At 40.7% G+C, this 24,114-nt stretch overlaps 1 protein-coding gene across 1 annotated transcript in view; it reads left to right on the top strand.

Annotated features, from left to right (window-relative positions):
- The window catches only part of LOC128831342 (sodium channel protein type 5 subunit alpha-like), a 120,814-nt gene that overhangs the window by 82,703 nt on the left and 13,997 nt on the right, over positions 1-24,114 (top strand). Inside the window, 6 exon segments of the mRNA XM_054017655.1 lie at positions 955-1,089; positions 1,503-1,763; positions 3,069-3,122; positions 10,712-10,853; positions 13,414-13,514; positions 22,031-22,297. Of these exon segments, the coding sequence (XP_053873630.1) occupies positions 955-1,089; positions 1,503-1,763; positions 3,069-3,122; positions 10,712-10,853; positions 13,414-13,514; positions 22,031-22,297 (960 nt within the window).

Raw genomic sequence — 24,114 nt, 5'->3', positions numbered from 1 at the left:
TTTAAGCTAATTTAATTCTCTAATTTTAAATTTATCCTACAGTTCAGGATTATTATTTGTAGACGAATATGAGAAAGGGTTAGAGCAGGGGTGGGCAAACTATGGCCCAGGGGCCACATCTGACCCTTCAGATGTTTTAATCCAGCCCTCAAGCTCCTGCCATGGAGTGTGGTCTGCCCCGCTCCACGTGTGCCGTGGCTCCGCACGGCTCCCGGAAGCAGCAGCATGTCCCCCTCCAGCTCCTAGTCGTAGGGGCAGCCAGGGGGTTCTGCACGCTGCCCCCGCTCCAAGCGCTGCCCCCGCAGCTCCCATTGGCTGGCAACCCTGGCCAATGGGAGCTGCAGGGGTGGCACCCTGTAGGAGCAGAGTGCAGAGCCGCCTGGCCTTGCCTCTACGTAGGAGCCGGAGGGGGGACATGCCGCTGCTTCCGGGAGCTGCTTGAGGTAAGTGCCACCCAGAGCCTGCACCCCTGACCCCCTCCAGCACCCCAACCCCCTGCCCCAGCCCTGATCCCCCTCCCGCCCTCCAAACCCCTTGGTCCCACCCTCCTGCACCCCAGAGCCCGCACCCCTGGCCAGAGCCCTCACACGCACACCCCTGCTCCAGCCCAGAGCCCCCTCCCACACCCTGAACTCCTAATTTCTGGCCCCACCCCAGATCCCACACCCCCAGTCAGAGCCCTCACCCCCTCCCGCACCCCAACCCTCAATTTTGTGAGCATTCATTGCCCACCATACAATTTCCATGCCCAGAGTATTCCAAAATTTGCCCACCCGGGTTAGAGAGTAATTATGGTACAGAAAGAACAGGCACGTATACTCCATTTCATTCCCTAAGAAAAAAATATAACATTCAGGCCATGAATATCTACTATCATCTATTCAGTAAACCCCTTTATTCCATTTACCATTTCTGATGTGATTACTAATCTTAATTTCAATTCAATCTACACAGGTTTCATTTACAAGTTTTAGCAACCAGGAAGTATTGAAAAAAGCAGAGTTTTGTGCCAGCCAAAACGTGAAGTCTTTCAGAACCCTGAGGGCATTGAGGCCCCTCCGAGCCTTATCCAGATTGGAAGGGATAAAGGTATAGATAACTATTTTCAAAGAATCATAGGACTGGAAGGGACCTCGAGAGGTCATCTAGTCCAGTCCCCTGCACACTATGTGCCTTTGGAGTGTTTATGTCTTTCATGCTGATCACAGTCAAACTTTCTTTACAGAAAATGTAGTTGATTCTTCTTTTCTAAAACAAAATAGAATTAAAAAAATGAGTCCTATTTAAATTATATATATAAATTATTTTTAAAGGAACATTTATCAGATCCAAATTGGCTTTAAAGACGCCAGCCACTATAAGGACCTAATTTATGAATGAGTGAGAAGTTGATAGATGCAAAGATGAAAACAAGTTCTCAAAAATAGTTTTTTTGGGAACTTGTTTTGGTGACTGCTTATAACTATATTTCTTTTCCTCTCCATTCATTTAATTTATTTCAGATAGTTGTGTATGCCCTAGTAGGAGCTATCCCTTCCATCATGAACGTCATGCTTGTCTGCCTTGTTGTCTGGCTCCCATTTAACATCATAGGAGTGAAAGAATTTCGTGGAAGGTTTTGGAAATGCACTAACATATCAAGTGATTTGATTGATCAAATTAAAAGCAGAAATGACTGTGAAATCCATAGTCACTTAAAATGGGAGAATGCTAAAGTCACCTTTGATCATGTTGGAATGGGGTACTTGGCTCTTCTACAGGTGGTAAATTCTATTACAAACACTTTCTTTTGCAGGGAGATGTGTTGGGCAGACGTCCCAGTCATAGTTGCACTTTTATTTATCCTCATAACCTAAAGTCAGAATGTTTAACTGTGAACATGATGTATATTTGAGCCACTCAAACCATTTTAAAGACCTGCATTGTAACTGCATGTTTTGTGTTGAGTGTAGGCATTCCCAGGGACATATTTTATCAAATGTGTTTTAATCCTCTAACAGGAATGCTAAACCTGAGACAGTTTGTATTTTAGTGGGTCTGAAACCACTTTTATTTTCTGTATTCTAATGTTAAATTTAGTCACAGATCAGAAAAAATGTAGCATAGTCTATGTATTCTACCTAGTTGCATTAATATGGTTCTGACTACTGTAGCATCTGAACACTTCACAGACATGAATGAATTTATCCTCCCAGTACCCTGGTGATGTTGGCAATCATCATCATCATTGTACAGATGAGGAACTGAAGCATAAAGATTTAGTGACCTGCCCAGGGTCACAAAAGAAGTCAATGTCAGAGCTGAGAACTGAATCCAAGTTTCTTGAGTCCCAAGCCGAAGCCTTAGTCACAAGATTATCCATCCTCCCAGTGTGCCATTATTATCCAGTATTCCAGTAAAAGACATTAGTGGTACTAGTAACTAGTAAAAGAGATTCTTATCCCTTTAAATTTTTAGAAAATCCTTAGATCTAAAATTGAAACCATTTTAAGTATTCTCCCCCTCTATGCCCTTCAGTGTTCACTACCCCTATATCTCACCCAGGTGTAACTCACTCCTGCCCCCACAACCCTTCCAGAGTGCTTACAGAGTTGCTATAGTCTTCAGGAGGGGAGCGCCATTCTTTGATCTGTTGGCCTCATTATCTCTATCGGAGCTGTTCTCCCCTCTTTTATACACTAACCTGCCTTACATTTTTAGTGCTCATTCAGAAAATGGGAAATTTGCAAATAAATAACTTAGTTTTAAAAGATTTAAGGTTGAAAGCTTGTTTTATGGGCTTCCATAAGTGTTTATTTCCAGATATTCTAATGTTTGGGGTTTTTTAAATGTGCAGCATTTTTTATTACAGATAATATTGATTTTAGGTGTTCGCGAACTCCACTGAAACATACTTCCAACCTGAACTCTTTGTATGTGAATAACGTTTCACCTTAGCATTGTAGAATTCTTTCTGCTCATTTAAACTCACTTGAACCATGATTTAATTTTAAAACACTTTACTTTTGACTTTAATGAGAATGAGTGTAATATATTTTTCATAATCATGTACTTGTTGTTTTTTCTAGGCAACTTTTAAAGGTTGGATGGACATTATGTATGCTGCAGTGGATTCACGTGAGGTATATAATCAAAATGAAAATATTCTGTATTGTAGCCATTGTCCCCTTTTTAGCTGTGTGTTGCACTTTTCAGTCTAGTTAGCAGTATCAAGATGAAAATGCCAGTATGTGGACACTCTAAAAAATATAAGGAATTAATAGATATGGGAAGAGTAAAGACTCAGAGGATAGATTTAGGGACAACATTGTCAAATTTGAGTAGTCATACAAAACCCCTTCTGCGTTAAGAGAATTTTAAGGGCCAGGTTGTGTAAATTTATATACAATCCTGTGGTAGTAACAGAGCCCAGCCCCTCCAGGGAAAGCTCCTGGAGGCATTGCACCAAGTTCCTTCTCTCTCTTTCTTTTGTATGTGTACAATAAGAAGATTACTGGGTACATGTTTAATACATATGGTTGCAGCTCGTCACCACCTACATTCATATACTTCCTTTTTATTCCTTATTCTCATATGTTGTTTCCCCACTCTCTGACTTAAATTCAGTCCAGCTGACCTCATTCACACTCTTCTTTTTGACTCTCATTTACTTCCCCTCTTTCATTCACCCAAGCCCTGTCTAGCAAAATAGATAGTATTTAAAAACATTTTAGCTGTTTGTGGTCAACCCTACAGGAGCCAATACATTTTTAAAGGTGTTAAACCCTGTCTACACTAAAAATGTTTTTAAACACAATTTATATTCTTAGTCTAGACAAGCATAAAGACTCTCCCAGTCTCACTCCCTCTCACAAGTAGCCATTCACTCTGAGCATGAAAACTTCTGGCTCCTGTACTGCTCACTGTAAAAAAAATAGCTCGTGCACCACACTACTCTACCTCCACACTCTCCTTCTCCTCCTCAAGAAGCCAACAGCCCTGGACGTCTCTACTCCAATGCTGACAGACCAGACTGTGCATTTGCCAAGTCCAGAGAGTGACTGAGCATGCTCCATCCCTGGGCTTTTGTCCCGGTAAAATCCTTGATGTGATTTGTGATGAGCTATGGCTTCTAAAGTGGTGACTAGGAAGCCCTGCTACACCTATGAAAAGCAATCAGTCATCCCAAACAGATATTTTGTGCATCCAAATGTACAGGTGAGGAGCTGTTTGGGGAAACATTAGAGAAATCAGTAGCTGAAATAGAGAGATCTCAACCCTTACTATTAAAGCCAGCATAGCAGTCTGCTGGCCACTACCATTACTGAGGGCATTCAAGAAAGGATTGATGCCTTAGCAAAGGAAAAAATTTGGAGCAGTAGCTTCCACGGAAACCTAGATAAATTTTCTTTACAGATCAACAAAATTCTCAGCGTGACAAAGAGAAAATGAGCATTTCTGTTTGAGGGCTTACAATTTCTATGCAAGACTCTTCCTTCTGATCTATCCTTTACACCCAGAATCTTATGAAACAGCTGGTAGAGTCACAGCAAGGCTCAGATTGAAAGTCATGCATCTATACTCATTCATGGACAACAGGCCAATCAGTGCCCTGTCTAGAGAAACAGATCTATACATAACTGTCCAGCTGCTGGAAAAGATTCATACTCAAAATCAAGAACTTTTTAAACTCAATATGGAGAATTGCTCACCCAGAGATCAAAGGAGGCATGGCTCTGGCCATAATTTTAACACCCTGGTAAAAATATGCAAAGATCCAAAACTTCATTGCATCAGCCATTTTCTGGCAGTTGCCAATCCATAGCCAGTTATCCCCAGTGGTTAGGATTGCTGGTGCCTGGAATCCTTTTCATCCTGAGTGAGATTTCTTAAAATGTACCTCCAGAACTTACTTGTGAGGACATGGAAATAATCACCTGAGGCAATGCAAAATTAGATGTTGTTCCTGGATGACGTCCAAATTTACTTTTGTGGTGAGATAAGTACAAACAACATGCTGAAAACCAACCCAATTGTCACTGCATACTCATTATGGAAGCAGGCCTTGCAGGGTGGGGAGCATACCTGGAAGATAGATTTCCAAAATCTGATTTTAGTTAACTTTGTCAGCTCTATCAGTGGCGTATCTGAACACAATCATCAACATAGCCAAATGGGATTGGATCAATGGTCCATTGAATCCAGTATCCAGTCTATGACAGTACGAGCTGCTCCAGAAGAAGGTGCAGAGAACCACATATTAGGCAATTATGGTGCTCACAGGGGAAGTTTCCTCCTACCACCCAATGAGAGATTGGCTTATGACTGAAGCATGAGTGTTTATATCTCCTCCAAAACAAAAGGTCAAAGCTTCTCTGTGACAATGAAAATAATGTCCTGGCCAGAGAAGAATCTGCTCCCTTTTAAGACAGTTCACAGAAAGGATACAGAAAAAAGGATAAATGAGATTTAAAGTCTCCTTTCTAGTCCTCCACTGGCCAAGAAGGCATTTGGGACTTAATAGCCAAGGAACTTCTGTTGCACCTCTAGAAAAGACCAAATCTTTTTGAAGCAGGGACATCATCATCTGGACCTGGAACACCTACAGTTAACACCCCAGGCATTGGAAGAGAAGTGTGCTTCAGCAGGGATTCTCCATTAGCCTTATTGATACTTTTAAGTATCCAGACAGAACTCAACCAGAAAATTTCATTCATTGATCTGGTCAAATTAAGTTTCTGATATGAGGGGAAACAGAAAGCTGTCTGGGGTAGGGATTTATCTCTTTGTAAAGTGCCCAGCACAATGGAACTCTGACCTCTAAATGCTACTCTGTTAAAAAAAATAATAATAATAACCTGACCACAGCGCTTTGGTGATCTCAGCTACACTACAATTTCTCCAGGATGGTTGATTGGAGTCCTACAACTAAGTACCATAAAACAATGAGAAACAAACAGCCCTAGTAGCATTCTTTAGGTAGGCACATCAGACACTACATCTGAGTATCCTCAGGTGTCAAAATTAATCAGAATGATAGATGAGAGAAGCCTGGGCTGGACTTTATTGTTGCCATTACATCCGTAGACGGGGTTTGGAATTAGTTCCCCTATTCATAAAGAATCTACACTACTCTTAGGAGGAAAAGGCTATTCCTCTACTTCCAGCAACCTGACTCTCTCTGTTTTGAGAGCTTCTGTTCTTCAGGGAGACACTACTGGGAGTGGCTTCCTACCCACTTTCCCTTGAGGGGCTTTCTCCCCAAAAGCTTCCTTTCTGTGTCCTGGGCTCCAGCCTGAGCCCTCATAACACTTCCTTAACTAATTAAGCATCCCACCCCCTGCTACTTATCCAATTAACCAAACAACCAGGTGGATCTGGGTTGGCTCATTCTCCTTAGTGGAGCCTTTCACAGGGAGGCTGGGTGCCTGACTCCACATGCCAATCTCATTCTATCCATAATTCCAGGGCTTTAAGGTCTCTTACTATAGGCAAAATGTTAAAATTCTGCACTACTTGGCATGCTAGGCATCTGGGTAACTATTTACAAAAAAGGAGTCAAGTCTCCATATATAGGTCCCTAGTGGTACTGTGGGGAAAAAAATGTATATGATCCTTATCTGAGGAAATGTTTGCAAAGTAGGTTTCCATTCCTTCACTGAGGCATCCACTGATAGGAAGGTGCTATTAATTTATGATACATAATTTATTAAATCCCCAAACTGTTAGTTTATATGGGGAGAATTCTACTTCTGTCTATTATTCTACTCCAATAATAATTAAAACTCTGCTTAACTTTTCCACATTACTGCTGTGATTCATTCCTCGCCATTTCCCATTAGTGATGAATGAGCAGAGAAGCTGTGCAGCAGAATGAGAAATATCTTACTTAATAATTTTCTTTTGGTTAGCAGAGTCTCTCCTTATTCAACTCACCCTGGTAGTTTGATAAATGACTGGAATACAATCTGTAACTAATGGATTTTTTTCTCTAAGGGGAGACTTAGACATATAAATGTCATTAAGGTAAATTAATATTTTATATCAAGGTATTGTCTTAATGCTAATAATCACTTGCTGAAGTGTTTCTAAAACTTTTAAAAAGCTTCTGGTGGCCTGAGCTGAAAGCCAGGGCGTAGTCCTGAATTCTACAAGATTGGAGCACCTCCAAATTCCACAGATTCAAGCATTACCCATTAGTGATGAATGAGGACAGAAGTTGCTAACAGAAATTTATCTGAGGAGAGGGAGCTGACCCAGGAATTGGTTGGGCAAAGAGAAAAGGGGTCAAATGTGGAGCTGGTAGAGGTGACAAAGGGTATAACTGGGGCCTAGGAAAGAGAGGGAAAGTTGAGGAGTGGGAAGAGCAGGAGGAGAATAGGAAGGGTGGAGAAATGTACTGAAATAGGGGCCTTGTCAGCACGTGCCTTTACATGTGCACTGTGTTTGTAGAACAGTTTAAGAAAGTCCAAACTCTTCCCCTTCCTGGGATTTGATTTTATTAAAAAAGAGAACAAAGAATAACCCAAACCTTCTCCCCAGCCTTGGTTGCTTCCTTTAGTTCTTCCCTCAGCACTGCTTGTCTCAATGCCCTATATCCTTTCTTTAGTAACTTGCCTCAATGAGTCTGCAAAACCCACTTAATCTCAGCAGGACCAGTACCTGATAGCAGGGTGGGATGTTTCAGGAAATCAATACCAGACTGTTATAAGAACATAAGAATGGCCCTACTGGGTCAGTCCAAAGGTCCACCTAGCCCAGTATCCTGTCTTCAGACAGTGGTCAGTGCCAGGTGCCCCAGAGGGAATGAACAGAACAGGTAATCATCAAGTGATCCATCCCCTGTTGCTCATTCCCAGCTTCTGGCAAACAGAGTCTAGGGACACCATTCCTGCCCATCCTGGCTAATAGCCATTGATGGACCTATCCTCCATGAATTTATCTAGTTCTTTTTTGAGCCCTGTTATAATCTTGGCATTCACAACATCCTCTGGCAAAGAAATACTTACTTTTATTTGTTTTAAACCTGCTGCCTATTAACTTCGTTTGGTGATCCCTGGTTCTTGTGTTATGAGAAGTAGTAAACAACACTTCCTTATCTACTTTCTCTACACCAGTCATGATTTTATAGACTTCAATCATATCTCCCCTTAACTGTCTCTTTTCCAAGCTGAAAAGTCCCAGTCTTATTAAGCTCTCATCATACGGAAGCCGTTCCATGCCCCTAATCATTTTTGTTGCCCTTTTCTGAACCTTTTCCAATTCCAATATATCTTTTTTGAAATGGGGCGACCACATCTGCACACAGTATTCAAGCTGTGGGCATACCATGGATTTATATGGAGGCAACATGATATTTTCTGTCCTGTTATCTATCCCCTTCTTAATTATTCCCAGCATTCTGTTTGCTTTTTTGACTGCCGCTGCACACTGAGTGGATGTTTTCAGAGAACTATCCACAGTGACTCCAAGATCTTTTTCTTGAGTGGTAACAGCTAATTTTGTATCATCTGCAAATTTTGCCACCTCACTGTTTACCCCTTTTTTCCAGATCATTTATGAATATGTTGAATAGGACTGGTCCGAGAACAGACCCTTGTGGGACACCACTATTTACCTCTCTCCATCCTGAAAACTGACCATTTATACCTACCCTTTGTTTCCCATCTTTTAACCAGTTACCAATCCATGAGAGCACCTTCCCTCTTATCCCGTGGCAGCTTACTTTGTGTAAGAGCCTTTGGTGAGGGACCTTGTCAAAGGCTTTCTGAAAATCTAAGTACACCATATCCACTGGATCCTCTTGGTCCACATGCTTGTTGACCCCCTCAAAGAATTCTAGTAGATTGGTGAGGCATGATTTCTCTTTACTAAAACCAAGTTGACTCTTCCTCAACAAATATGTCTGACAATATTGTTCTTTATTATAGTTTCAACCAGTTTGCCTGGTACTGAAGTCAAGATTGCAGGCCTGTAATTGCCGGGATCACCTCTGGAGCTCTTTTTAAAAATTGGCGTCACATTAGCTATCCTCCAGTCATTTGGTACAGAAGCTGATTTAAATGATAGGTTACAGACTACAGTTAGTAGTTCTGCAATTTCACATCTGAGTTCCTTCAGAACTCTTGGGTGAATACCATCTGGTCCAGGTGACTTATTGCTGTTTAATTTATCAATTTTTCCCCAAACCTCCTCTAATGATACCTCAATCTGGGACAGTTCCTCAGATCTGTCACCTAAAAAGAATGGCTCAGGTTTGGAAATCTCTCTTACATCCTCAGCCGTGAAGAGGATGCAAAGAATTCACTTAGTTTCTCCACAATGGCCTTATCGTCCTTGAGTGCTCCTTTAGCACCTGGATCATCCAGTGGCCCCACTGGTTGTTTAGCAGGCTTCCTGCTTCTGATGTACTTAAAAAATGTTGCTATTACTTTTTGAGTCTTTGGCTAACTGTTCCTCAAATTCTTTATTGGCCTTCCTAATTGTAGTTTTACACGTCATTTGCCAGTGTTTATGCTCCTTTTTATTTTCCTCACTAGAATTGAACTTCCACTTTTTAATTTAACTTCCACTTTTTAGAACCTAATATGGGTGGGTGAAAGGAAAGGAAGGAGTAGGAGAGCAAGAAGAGGAAGGGAAGAGGAAAAGAAGAAAAATAAGAAGATACATAATAATAAACTGAAGTAAAATTGCTTAATGAAAAGAAGCGGCTAAGGAGCAAGAAGTAGATTAAAAAAAACTCAAGCGAAACCAGGATCACAGACGAAAACAGTCAATAACTGGACAGAGATGGGTGGCATGTAGTTAGACAATAATGAACAACAACTTAAGGATATTTTTAAAATGTGTTAGAGAAAATATATAAGGAGAAAAGGAACAAAAATGAGCCAAAACCAGGTGTAAGATGATAAAACTATTTCATTAATTCAATTAAAATATGAATTATCTTTCATGAAACAGTCATTTTATACACCTTTGAAAAAATTGACATGGAGAATGAGATTTTCAAAGGCACAAATATCATTTTGATGCATAACTCCCGTTGACTTTCATTGGATATGAATGCCTAGCTGCATTTGTGCCTTTAAAATCTCCTCCTGTGGCATTTCTTCCTACATTGTGTCCTATATTGGCTGGTTGGGATGTTGGGTATTAAGGAAATACTAGGAAGATAGTATTGAACTTCCGTGCATTTATTTGAACACGTAGTATCTATCAGCCCTGATGATATGCATCCTAGGCTACTATAGGAACTGACTAATGTATTTACTGTCAATTATTTTTGAAAAATAATGGAAAACTGTTTAGGTACCAGAAGAATAGAAAATTACAAATGTAGTGCTAACCTTCAAAAAGGAAAGAAGAGTGGTCTTGGCAACTCTTGTCATTTAAGATTAGTTTTTTATTCCTAGCAAAATAATGGAACAAGTATTGAGAGACAAACATTGTTATTGGGTTCCCAGCAGATAACATACTTGGATTGAGTGTAACAAAAGCCTAACTTCAGGTCAGCATTAATATTTTGTTATTTAGATCCAGGATTTTATGTTATATCTGTATCTGTCTACGTCTTCATTTGTGCAGATCTGTTATACTTGTGCATGCAAATGTAAGTGTATAAATGCTTTTAAACAATCGGGCCTTCCTGATGATAAAAGGATCAATTATTACAAAGTTGAAATGAGAGCAATTTTTCTGACTGTTTTTTCTGTTTATTTATTTATTGTTATAGGTAGACCAGCAGCCAATATGTGAACACCGTTTATTCATGTATTTGTATTTTGTGTGTTTTATCATGATTGGATCTTTTTTCATGATGAATCTCTTCATTGGAGTTGTTATCAAAAATTTTAACCAACAAAGGAAAAAGATAAGTATTGCATATCAACTGTGTTTCAAAGCCCTGAATAAGCCGTTCAACCCTGTGTCTGTTGAATACTGTTGAATTATAAACACAAGGCATGGTGGGACTTTGGCTCATCTACAAAGAATCAAAGGGTTATGTTTGTTTACTTTATTTACTAACACCTTCCAGGGTCAATATTTGCAAAGGCTGAGCTGAGAAACCTAGCATTTTGTTATAAACAGCCCCTTCCCCCAATCTGGGTCCCCGCTTTCTCCCCACATCTCCATTCCCCACCCCTTCCGGATCCCTGCTTCCTTCATCACCACTACCACCCCCCACTTTCATTTAGGTTCCTGGTTCCCCCTCCCACACAACCTCCAGGTTCCTGTTCCCCCCATCTCTACCGTTCCTCCCCCCCACACACACACTCATCCTCCCACCTTGCAGGGTCTTAGATCCCTGGCTCCAGCCCATATCCAAACATCTACACTGCAATTAAATAGCCCCTTAGCCCGACCCCATGAGCCTGAGTCAGCTGGCATGGGCCAGTGGCGGGCTTTTAATTACAGTATAGACATACCCTTAGAGGTGCCCAGGAGTTGTGCTTAGTTTTCCCAGATTACTGGGTGGGAGCTTGAGCCGGTTCTATTTTCTGTTGTTTAGGGGAACATCTTACGCAGCCCTTGTTGCTGCTGACTCCACCTGGCAGAAGGGTTACATTTTGGGGGGCTTGTCCGGGCTACCTGGGACAATATGTTTTGCAAGCACATCTTGAGTAAGCCATTAATTTGGGAAAACATCACAACCACAATGCGAATGGATGTGACAATAGGCAAACATCTACCCACAGTGCGGTGGAGAGTGTCCTTTGCTGCAGTTTCTCACCTTGTGGTGTGAAAGTCCAACAAACTAATGTCCCTTAATACACCACTCTCCTTTCCCTTCATGGCACCACACCCACAGTTGGCAGTCCTTGGTCAGTGAAGACCCAGAGTTCAGAGCTGCATTCATAGGGAGGGGGCTCATCTCCCACCCCAAGAGGGGGGCATGTTGAGCAATGCCTCTGCTACTGCTGCCTCTGCAAATAGCTCGCAGCTTCTGCTGCCACTCTCTACCACCACCACCAGGTGCTACTGCAGTGTCATATTCCGAGGTTCCACCACTTAACCCAACTCTCTGTGATTTCAGCAGGCAGTGGGAAACCTCAATGTCAGTGCAGTTTCTTTGTTGCCTTTCACTGTTCCCACACAAGGTCTAAAATGTAGCCCTTAGACTTGCTTAGCAGTGAGAACAGCTCTAGGAATCACCAACCAGAACTCTTAAATGAGTCCAATCAGCTTTGTCATTAAACGCTGGAGAGGGGCAGCTCAAATGGTATCTAGTTCTCTGTAGGCAGAGGCCACACCACCAGGTAGAAACACCTATGCTCACTCACTCCCTTCTCCACTGGGATTTGGCATTCCTACCCCCTGCTTAGCAAGTGAGGTTCAAGTTAGGGTGATCCCCTCAATCAGGGCATGCTAAGCACAGTTCTGCTGCTCTTTGCTCGTACAGTAAGGAAAACAACATTTAATTACCTCTGCATTCAAATACTAGAGTGATTGTAACCAGGGGTGAAAATAACTCCAAAGACTTACCAGTACAGGGGCCGGCTCCGGCCCCCAGAAGGGCGGGGTCTTGGGCAGAAGGGGCGGGGCTGGGGGTGAGCATCCCCCAGCTAGCCCGTCAGCAGCAATTTAAAGGGCGGCAGTGGCGGCTGGAGGCCTGGGCCCTTTTAAATCGCCGGCCCTGGGGCAGCTGCTCCCTTTGCCCCTCCCGTCGGCGTCCGAGAGGGGGAAAAGGGGAACGACGTTAAAGAGCTGCCGCGGCAGTGCTTTAAGGATGGTCCTTTGCCATGGGAGTGCTTTAACGTTGCTGCCCCTTCTCCACCCCCACCACCCTGTCGGCGGCCCTGCCGGTACGGACCATACTGGCAGGGCCGCCGACGGGGGAAGCAAAAGGAGCAGCACTTTAATGTGGGCTGCGTACGGGCCGGTACCAGCTTCTTAGCAGTACACTGTACCGGCCTGTACTGGCTCACTTTCACCCCTGATTGTAACCCAAACCAGCCCAAACTGATCAGTTTGGCAAAGCAGCTCCATTTGCTGCGCACCTACGCAGAGCAGGCATGTTTATGCAAACGCAGTCTGCACCTGAAGTCTTTTCTCCCAGCATATGTCTCACTAGATGTCAGGAGAGAACTCATTCAGACCCTGCTTCCATCATTTTTTTTCAAAAAAGACTCTCACAAACAGCAAGGGAAACTGACTAAGGGCTTGAGCTTGCAAACCCTTGCTTATGTAAGTAAGGACAACTCAAATGGGTAAGGGTTTTAACATCAAGCCCTGGCTGACTATTCTGACAATAAACTGTCCAAAGCAAAATGTAACCAACTGAAAAAATAGGCAAGAAAAACATATTTTTCTCAATCTCTCTTAGGTACTACTTATAACAATGCTAGGTAAACATTTTCTTGCAAAAATGCATTTTTCCCCCCAGTTAACTGTCTTCAATTAAAATGAATAGCAGTGTGATTTTCCTGTACTTAGGCGGAGATCATATCTTTTTGACAAAGGAACAGAAAAAGTATTATAATGCCCTGAAGAAACTTGGATCCAAGAAACCCCAAAAATCCATCCCAAGGCCATTGGTAAGTCCATCCTGAATCACTTTGAAACAAATATGCATAATCAGTGACTATTTTTAGACCAATCTATCAGCTGGAAACACACATTCAAAATGAGATCTGATGAAATTATGCATTGTGATTAATATTTTTCACTAATTCAGACCTATTTCTATTTGTGACTCAGTTGCAAACTGATCCTAATTTCTTCTAACATTTTTATTTGTAAGTAATCACCAAATACATAGGGAAAATATTGGCATCATATCAGGTGTTTGTGAATGGTCTGTGTTGACTATTTACTGCTCACAGTATGATGATGGTCACCTAAAGGTATGTCTACATTGGAGCTGGAGATGTAATTTCCAGCTTGGGTAGACACACCTGCACTAACTCTGACTGAGCTAGTGTGTTAAAAATAGTAGTGTAGCCACCCCAAGTGCAATCCTGTTTTGAACCCTAGCTACAAACTTGTGGGAGTTAGCCCATCCTGCCACCTGCACTGCTGCAGCTACGCTCTTCTTTTTAGCTGGGTATATCTGCCTGAGCTAGAAATTCTAGCTCCCGCTAAGACATATCCTAATCACAAATATGATTTGCACTCCCTGATTAAGTTACTGCAACTTTTAAAACAAGTGAATAGTGATTAACAAATAACTTATGCCTAGTATTAAATTTCAAATGAATATTTATTCTCCCTTTACTGCTTGTCCATATATATAGTCCGTTTTTGGGGGGTGCACATGTACTCGACATTGAGGTCTTTTGGCCAGCAGTGTCTGATAGGGCTTGCATACACCCTGTGCCCACTTGTGGTTAGGTACTGAGAGGCCATGAAGGACTAACCACTACTCTGTTCCTTCTCACAACCTATAGCTTTGAGACAGAATTCCAGTATCCATGTACCACACTGTTTCTTTTTGATAAAAAATACAGTTAATATACTTAGTTGCCTGTTGACACCTCTTTTTTAAAAGATTTCATTTTTTGGGCGGAAGGTTTTAGTACTTGTACCTTCCCTTGTAAATATTTCTTGACCAGGATCTTGCCAGCACCAGGGCATGAGGATGTCACATTCAAAGTCTCCTGGATTTAAATATTGCCCCCTTTGTGAGCTGTACTTTCTATTAATGATGAGCACAATAGGTCCCTTTTTGGTTTGGGGAAGACCCATATCCTGAGTAAAAGACCCATATCCTGTGTACAAGCCCTTTTCAAAAAGAACTTTAAAAGCCAGAGAGATGAAGCTTAAATTGTTTCTGCTTGACCACACTATACAGCCTGCCTCAGACCCAGGTCATACTGACTGATTGACACACACATGCCTGTTGTGTCCAGAGATCCCCTGTGAGCTCAGCTTCAGTTAGCTCCAGGGTTCCACTGACTAAGCCACAGACTTGCAGGGATTCTAGTGGGACTGTCCTAAGAAGACTGGGTAAATTCTGGGTAACTGCTCCTTTAATCCGCCTTCTGTGGTTTGCTTAAGGAATGTCATCTCAGGCCTCTAGCCATCACCTCTCTCTAGGCAGGGACCCGCGTTCCACTTCCTCTTAACCAGAGAGCTGCAGATCACCTGCAATCCACTGTGATTATCCCAATAAGGTCTGACTAACACCCGGCCCCTCCTCTTTGCTTTCTCTCTGAAGGACAATGACAGTAATTTATCAGGAACCGAACAGCTCTTCCAAAGCATAGTACATTTATTTAAAGACAAAAGCATACGGAGAAAACATATAAAATAATAAAAAGGTCTAAACACACACTAAATTTTCCAGAAGTCACTCATCAGTCTGATCACAGGTTCAGGTCCTTCTAACCTATCCCCTCTTTAAGCAACGGATCACATCCATTTGTTGAATTAAAAAGAAAGCTTCTCTTTCTGGATAAACTCAGCCTTTTATACCAAAACTCTTGCTTTGTCTCCTAGCCTACTGAAAACAGGTACCACCAATCTCTTCCCTTCTCCCCAGGAGGTCAAGCCTTAAAATTAATAGGCAGCAGGTTTAAGACTAACATAAGGAAGTACTTCTTCTGGGGCAAAATCAGTACTTGGTCCTGCTAGCGAAGGCAGGGGGCTGGACTTAATGACCTTTCAAGGTCCCTTCCAGTTCTAGGAGACAGGATATCTCCATTAATTTAATTTAATTTAAATTTAATTCTTCACACAATGCACAGTCATATCTACATAACCAGCGTTGGGATTTGGCATTAATCACCTGCTAGTAAACCAATAACACACACATACATATAACATATATTGATACAAAGGGCTATGAATATTCTGTGGTCTTATATCATCTGGCCCACCTCAATATAATGGTCTTTGAGGTTTTCATGCTTTCAAGGCTGACTCAAACATTCAGTTAACATTCATAACGTTAAAAGAACAGGAGTACTTGTGGTATCTTGGAGACTAACAAATTTATTTGAGCATAAGTAGAGGCGTTAGGGGACGAGAGCTAAGGAAGTGTTGTTCTAAGTCAGCCATAAAAATGTTGGCATACTTTGGGGCCATGTGGGTACCCATAGCAGTGCCGCTGACTTGAAGGTATATATTGTCCCCAAATGTGAAATAGTTGTGGGTGAGGACAAAGTTCAGCCACCAGGTTAGCTGTGACGTTATCAGAGATACTGTTCCTGATAGCTTGTAGTCCATGCACGTCTACCAATGTGATATATGCCATCATGTGCCAGCCATGCCCCTCTGCCATGTACATTGGCCAAACCGGACAGTCTCTACGCAAAAGAATTAATGGACACAAATCTGACATCAGGAATCATAATACTCAAAAACCAGTGGGAGAACACTTTAACCTGTCTGGTCATTCAATGACAGACCTGCGGGTGGCTATTTTACAACAGAAAAGTTTCAAAAACAGACTCCAGCGAGAAACTGCAGAACTCGAATTGATATGCAAATTAGACACAATCAATTTAGGTTTGAATAAAGACTGGGAATGGATAAGCCATTACAAACAATGAATCTATCTCCCCATGTAAGTACTCTCACACTTCTAATCAACCTGTCTATACAGGGCTATCTTGATTATCACTTCAAAAGGTTTTTTTCCTCTTACTTAATTGGCCTCTCAGAGTTGGTAAGACAACTCCCACCTGTTCATGCTCTCTGTATGTGTGTATACATATCTCCTCAATTTATGTTCCATTCTATGCATCCGAAGAAGTGGGATGTAACCCATGAAAGCTTATGCTCAAATAAATTTGTTAGTCTCTAAGGTGCCACAAGTACTCCTGGTTTTTTTTGCGGATACAGACTAACACGGCTGCTACTCTGAAACCTGTCAAGATAGGCCTTTGTTCATCACATCGGCTAAAAAGATTTTGAAGGGAAGGAGTTCTCTGAAAACACCAGCTCAGTGTGCAGCAGCAGTCAAAAAAGCCAACAGACCATTAGGAATTATTTGGAAAGGGATAGCTGATAAGACAGAAAATATCATAATGTCACTATATAAACTCATGGTATGCCAACACCTTGAATACTGCATGCAGCTCTGGTCACCCCATCTCAAAAAGATATATTAGAATTTGAAAAAATACAGAGAAGAGCAACAAAAATGAATATGGATATGGAACAACTTCCATATGGGGAGAAATTAAAAAGACTGGGCATGTTCAGCTTGCAAAAGAGACAACTAAGAGGGGATATGATAGAGGTCTATAAAATCATGAATGGTGTGGAGAAAGTGAATAAGGAAGCATTATTTATAGGGCTGTCGATTAATTGCAGTTAACTCGTGATTAACTCAAAAAAAATAATCACAATTAAAAAATTAATCGTGATTAATCTCAGTTTTAATTGCACTGTTAATACCAATTGAAATTTATTAAATATTTTAGATGTTTTTCTACATTTTCATATATATTGTATTCTGTGTTGTAATTGAAATCAAAGTGTATATAATTTTTTATTACAAATATTTGCATTGTTAAAATGATAAACAAAAGAAATAGTATTTTTCAATTCACCTCATACAAGTACTGTCGTGCAATCCCTTTGTCATGAAAGTGCAACTTACAAATGTAGATTTTTTTTGTTACATAACTGCACTCAAAAACAAAACAATGTAAAACTTCAGAGCCTACGAGTAAACACATTCCTACTTCTTGTTCAGCCAATCACTAAGACAAACAAGTTTGTTTACATTTATAGGAGATAATAATGTACTCTTCTTATTTACAATGTAACCAGAAAGTGACAACAGGCATTTGCATGGCACTTTTGTAGCCAGCATTGCAAGGTATTTACATGCCAGATATGCCCCTTCATGCTTCAGTCATCATTCCAGAGGACATGCTTCCATGCTGATGATGCTCGTTAAAAAAAAATGCGTTAATTAAATTTGTGACTGAACTCTTTGGGGGAGAATTGTATGTCCCCTGTTCTGTTTTACTTGCATTCTGCCATATATTTCATGTTATATCAGTCTCAGATGATGACCCAGCACATGATGTTCATTTTAAGAACACTTTCACTGCAGATTTCAGTGTGAGATTTCTAAAGATAGTTACAGCACTCGATCCAAGGTTTAAGAATCTGAAGTGCCTTCCAAAATCTGGGACGGATGAGGTGTAGAGCATGCTTTCAGAAGTCTTAAAAGAGCAACACTCCAATGTGGAAAATACAGAGCCCGAACTCCCAAAAAAGAAAATCAACCTTGTGCTGATGGCATCTGACTCAGATAATGAAAATGAACATGCGTTGGTCCACATTGCTTTGGATTGTTATCGAGCAGAACCCGTCATCAGCATGGACGCATATCTCCTGAAATGGTGGTTGAAGCATGAAGGGATATATGAATCTTTAGTGCATCTGGCACATAAATATCTTCTAATACTGGTTACACCAGTGCCATGAGAATTCCTGTTCTCACTTTCAGGTGACATTGTAAACAAGAACTGGGCAGTATTATCTCCTGCAAATGTAAACAAACTTGTTTGAGCGATTGGCTTAACAAGAAGTAGGACTGAGTGAACTTGCAGGCTCTAAAATGTTGCAATTTTTTTTGAATGCAGGTTTTTTGTACGTAATTCTACATTTGTAAGTTCAACTTTCATGATAAAGAGATTGCACTACAGTACTTGTATTAGGTGAATTGAAAAATACTATTTTTGTTGTTTTTTTACAGTTCAAATACTTGTAATGAAAAATAAATATAAAGTGAGCACTGTACACTTTGTATTCTGTGTTGTAATTGAAATCAATATATTTGAAAATGTAGAAAACATCCAAAAATATTTAAATAAATGGTATTTTATTATTGTTTAACAGTGTGATTAATCACGATTAATTTTTTTAATCGCTTGACAGCCCTAGATATTTATCTCTTTACATAACACAAGAACCAGGAGTCACTCAATGAAATTAATAGGCAGCAGGTTTAAAACTACCATAAGGAAGTATTTCTTCACACAATGCACAGCCAACCTGTGGAACTCATTGCCAGATCATGTAGTGAAGTATAACTATATCTATAACTGGGTTCAAAGAAAGAATTAGATACGTTCATGGAGGAAATGTCCATAAGTGGCTACTAGTTAGGATGGTTAGGGATGGAACCTCATGTTCCAGGTGTTCTTAAACATCTGACTGCAGGAAGCTGGGACTAGATGACGGCATGGATCATTCAATAATTTTCCTGTTCTGTTCACTCCCTCTGAAGCGTCTTGCATTGGCCACTGTCAGAACACAGGATACTGGGCTAGATGGAACATTGGTGTGACCCAGTATAGCCATTCTTATGTTTTGTATTCCTCTAAAATCAGAAGCAGACCTCCTCATACAGCTTCTGCAAAATATAGGTCACAATTGCCTCTTCTCTTCATTCCTCATCTAAAGACACTCCACAGCCTGATTCAGGTACCATAGGCACTTCAAGAGGGCATGATACGGATCAATGACTGCCTCATCTTTGTCTCTGGATGAGGCCATAATCCCTTCAACACAATTCCATTCTGAAGTGGGAATCCCTGTAACATAGTTCTTCTCTACACAAAACTCCCACCCACAGCATCTATGGAGTTCTTAGCTCTGATTCAAGGACTGTCCATTCACATCAGGACAAAACACATGACCACTATGTATTATATAAACAGGCAGGGAGGGGCATGCTCATCTCAACTGTTCCAGAAGGCAGTTCAGCTATGGAATTGTTGCATTCAGAATCATATATCTCTCAGATCTACTTACCTTCTGGGTCTGCACAACACTCTGATGGACACACTGAGCTGATAATTTTCATCAGATCACAAGTGGGATAATCCATGATTCGGTAGTTCAGGCAGTTTCCAAGGAATGGGGTAGTCTGCCAATAGGCCAATTTGTGATAGACAGGAACAAGAAGTGTCAATTTTGTTTTCCAGAGTTTTCAGGTGGGTTCCTCATTTCACGGTCCCATGCACTGATATATGCTTATCCACCAATGCCATTGTTCCCAAAGGAACTCAGGAAGATCAGACAAGATGCATCCAGGGTTATCCTGATAGCTCCCACCTGGCCAAGCCAGGTCTGAGGCCCAAAATGAAGGAACCATCCTCCATCCAAACTCATCCACCCTGCATCTGACAATATGATTTCTGGATGTATGTCAGAAGTAAAGAGGCCTTGTTCATCAGACGTGCAGAATATTTTAGCAAATAATAGGAAAGACTCTACCAGACACACTTATGTGGCTAAGTGGAGAAGATTTTTGAAATGGTATGTCTTACAGCCTCTTGAGACACAAATGTCACATACTATTTTAGCTATCTACTCTCTCTAGAGATCTCTCGACTTTTAATTAGTTCTGTGAAGGTGCACCTAGCAGCTACTAACATTTACTGTCCACCTCTCATGGGATGTACAGTCTGTTCCCACCCCCCTGTTCCCACCCCATCTGGATGTCCAGATTCCTTATAAGGGGTTTTCCACCAATATTGGAGCCATTCCCCATGGGACCTTAATGTTATGCTGGCAGGCTTCCTGGGTCCCCCATTTGAGCCCATGGCATCACGTTCTCAACTATACTTATTCATGAAAATTTATTTCCTAATAGCAATCACATTAGCTAGAAAGATAGAGGAGATAGTGTAAGAGGAATCTGCCATGAGAGCACCTACTTTCTACTCTGATAAGATGTCTTTTAGACCACCCTCTAAGTTCTTGCCAAAAGTAATATCAGACTTCCATTTAAATCAGACAATCCAGCTATCTACATTTTTTCCTAAGCTTCATTCTAGTCATGGAGCCTCTAATCTACATATCCTCAATATTCATAGGGCCCCAGCCCTTTACCTGCAGCAAATAAAACCCTTCAGAGCTTCCTAAAGACTTTTCTTGTCCTTTGCCAAGAGGATGAACGGCCGTCCTATTTCCATCCAAAGGTTATTTAAATGGGTTTCAGGGTGCATCAGACTTTGTTATGGACTATATAGATTAGATCCCCAGATAGCATTAGAGCCCATGCCACTAGGGAACAAGCAGCCTCTGCTGCTTGTTTGGGAAACATCCACATTATTGACATCTGCAAAGTAACCACATAGGCCTCCATACAGATGTTTACTAAGCACTGTGCATTAGTGGAAGCTTCTAGAGTGGACACTTCTTTTGGCAGAGCTGTTTTACAATCTATCTTCAGATGAGACTCTGAGCCACCACCACCTTACTTCAGGCCACTGTTTGGGAGTCACATATAGGGACAAGCACTCAAAGAAGAAATAAAAGTTACTTACCTGTGCAATAGCTGGGATTTTTTGAGGGGTGTGTGTGTGTGTGTGTATACACACACATTCCACAGTCCTTCCCCACTATTACAGAATCCTATAGTAAATTGGATTTTTGTTGTGGAGCAGGAACTGAGTGGTGGTTGATCCCACACTGCCCTTTAGGTCCTCAGAACATGAGTACAAGAGCATTCAGGGTGCATATGTGGACCAACAGGCACTGCTGAACAAAAGACACTAATCTCAAGGTCACAAAGTACATGCGCACTACCAAGAGTGGTATTTGTATATGGACAGCACATCTTAAAGAATTCCAGTTATCATACAGGCAAATAATTCTTCTATGTTCAAATTTTTGAAAATTTCAGGATTCATTAACATTTTCATGAATGAATGGTTGTCTGAATACTTGTACATAACAAATAATACCCACAAGTAGTAGCAAATTGACCTTGGAGCTTGGTTTCATAAATTAATTAGTGAATCAGGTTTTTGCTGTTTTACTAGCTCTAATAAGAACCGTTTACACTAAACATGTTTGTTAAAACAGTGTTTATAAATATAAGTTATAATATACTCTGGAAATTCTCTGCTGTGTAATTTCCACTAAAGAACCGTGATTGTGTGATATGTGGAAATATTAGGTGCAGCTTTCAATCTTGGATGTCTATGCTGTCACCTAAAAAAATGTTTCAGGACCATTATTGTGATATTTATTTTCCTTTGAGTTACTTTCCTGGAGGTAGAGATTTAATTATATTACCATTTTTGTGTTGCTTGATTCTTATAACTAGCACTAATGACCATTTTCTTGTTCTCAGAACAAATACCAAGGATTTTTTTTTGACATTGTATCAAGCAAAGCTTTTGAGATTACCATTGTGACTCTCATCTGCCTTAACATGATCATTATGATGTGGGTCAGTGAAGACCAAGATGAAAAAAGCAAGAATATTCTTGAGATCATCAACAAGGTCTTTGTTGCCATATTTACTGGAGAGTGCATCATGAAAATACTGGCTCTAAGATACTACTTCTTCACCAATGGCTGGAATATATTTGATTTACTTGTTGTGATCCTTTCATTAGTTAGTAAGTAAAATTTGCTGTGAGGCCAAGAATTTTGTTTTGCCAGCCCCAAGCAATCAAAAGGTTAAAATGGAGATTTGTTTGACCAGTAGTAAATGTTCATGTAAATCACATAGAGAAATTCTGGTTCCATTGGAGTTGTTCTATCCCAGGTGTAGGCAATTCATTCCAAATGAACAAAGCAAGCAAACAAAAAAGCGGATAATTCTTTCCCCCCCCCCCCCCCCCCAAAAAAAACAAAAAAAAACAAAAAACCACATTGCTTTCACTAGTGTCCTTGGAAAAGAGCAGAGATATACTGACGGGCATAGTTTTCAATCTACCCATAAATGCTTTTTGGGAAAAGAACAAGTTTGGTTTTTATTGAGTAAATAATATAGTAAAACAGAGGCTGCCCTTAAAAATCTTTACTTTCTCAGCTAGCAAATAATTAATTGTACTGCATTTTTCCCAGTACGAAGTATAAGAAATATCACAGTAATACCAGTTAGGCAAAAAGATACATATGTAAAGATATTAATGATGGCCACTGTGTGAATTTTATAAGAAAATTCAGATATTTATTGAATTTTTTTTTTTTAAAAATCAAGCTACACCCTGAGAGGTACTGAACCATGAAGTTCACAAGAGTTAGAGTTGCTCAGCAGCTCTCTGGATTTGGCCCGTTATTTGTGAATGTTGAGAATATAATTGTACCTGGTCTTTTCAAATAAAACTGGGTGACAGTAAAATATAGTATTACTAGGTGAAAGTAGATAATTACTGTTAGAGAACTGAAGGTGGATATACTTATTTTCAGTTCTTCCTTGTCTGTCCCGTCTAAAGAGAATTCCCACCATGTTTCTAGTTGCTTAAACCATCCCTTTCTCTTTCCACAACAGTGAACCACCCACCTTTTTAAATCTCCCACAACTTCTTGTGAAGTACTACAATCTTCCCCTTCTGCTGGGCCTATCCTTTCTGCTTTTATCTGTGTTGCTTCCACTTCCTCCCTGTCTCTGGTTTCCTCACCAATCCTCTGGTTTGTGTATGCTTTCTGCCCAGTCACAGATTGTATAATAGAGCATTCACCAGAACTGACAGACAAAAAACTTGCTCTCAACTTCCTCCCTTGTTTCTGCATAGCACACTAAGCTATTCCACAAACCTCAGAAAAATGTCTAGTTCTTTGATGGGTAGCTACATGACATCTGGCATTTATACCCCTGCTGAGTTGCTGAACGTACCAGTTACTCTAAATCCTAATATGCCATTAATTTCATTTTAAATTCAGTGAGTGATAGAAGCATAATCATTTATGGTGGGGGATTAGCAATGAAAGGGTTAATCTGCTGCTCTTTTTTTATTTTTATTTTTACTGCTTGCTAATTCCACCAGGAATTACCAGCTATACCAGAAATTAATGGATGTCCCTCAGTTAGCATCTAGGTGGGCGTGGCGAAGGAGTCATGGGCCACATTTTCAGATAAAATATTGAAAGTGAGGTGCAAGCCATATGGCCAGACTTCCTGCACAGGAGTCCTGTGGGGCAGAAAGTGGGTGTTTTAAGTGGTTGAGCGCCAATTAATTTTATCTCCAAAATTATTAAAATGTTGTAGTCTAAACAGAGACACAAGAAATGGTACGCCAAATCTTGATAATTGTCTCTCTCACTGTCAATTCAGGGACACGACTCCCAGTATTTCAGTTACACAGGGTTCTTTCCATGCCTGAGAGTACATCACAATTAAAGACAAGTAAAGTAATCATAATTATTAACTACGATTATTAAAGAAAGAAAAACAAATCATAAACAAGCCACAGATAATGGTTACTT

This window comes from Malaclemys terrapin, chromosome 2, assembly GCF_027887155.1.
Source record: "Malaclemys terrapin pileata isolate rMalTer1 chromosome 2, rMalTer1.hap1, whole genome shotgun sequence".
NCBI lineage: Eukaryota > Metazoa > Chordata > Testudines > Emydidae > Malaclemys > Malaclemys terrapin.
This window is presented reverse-complemented; position numbering and strand designations above follow the sequence as displayed.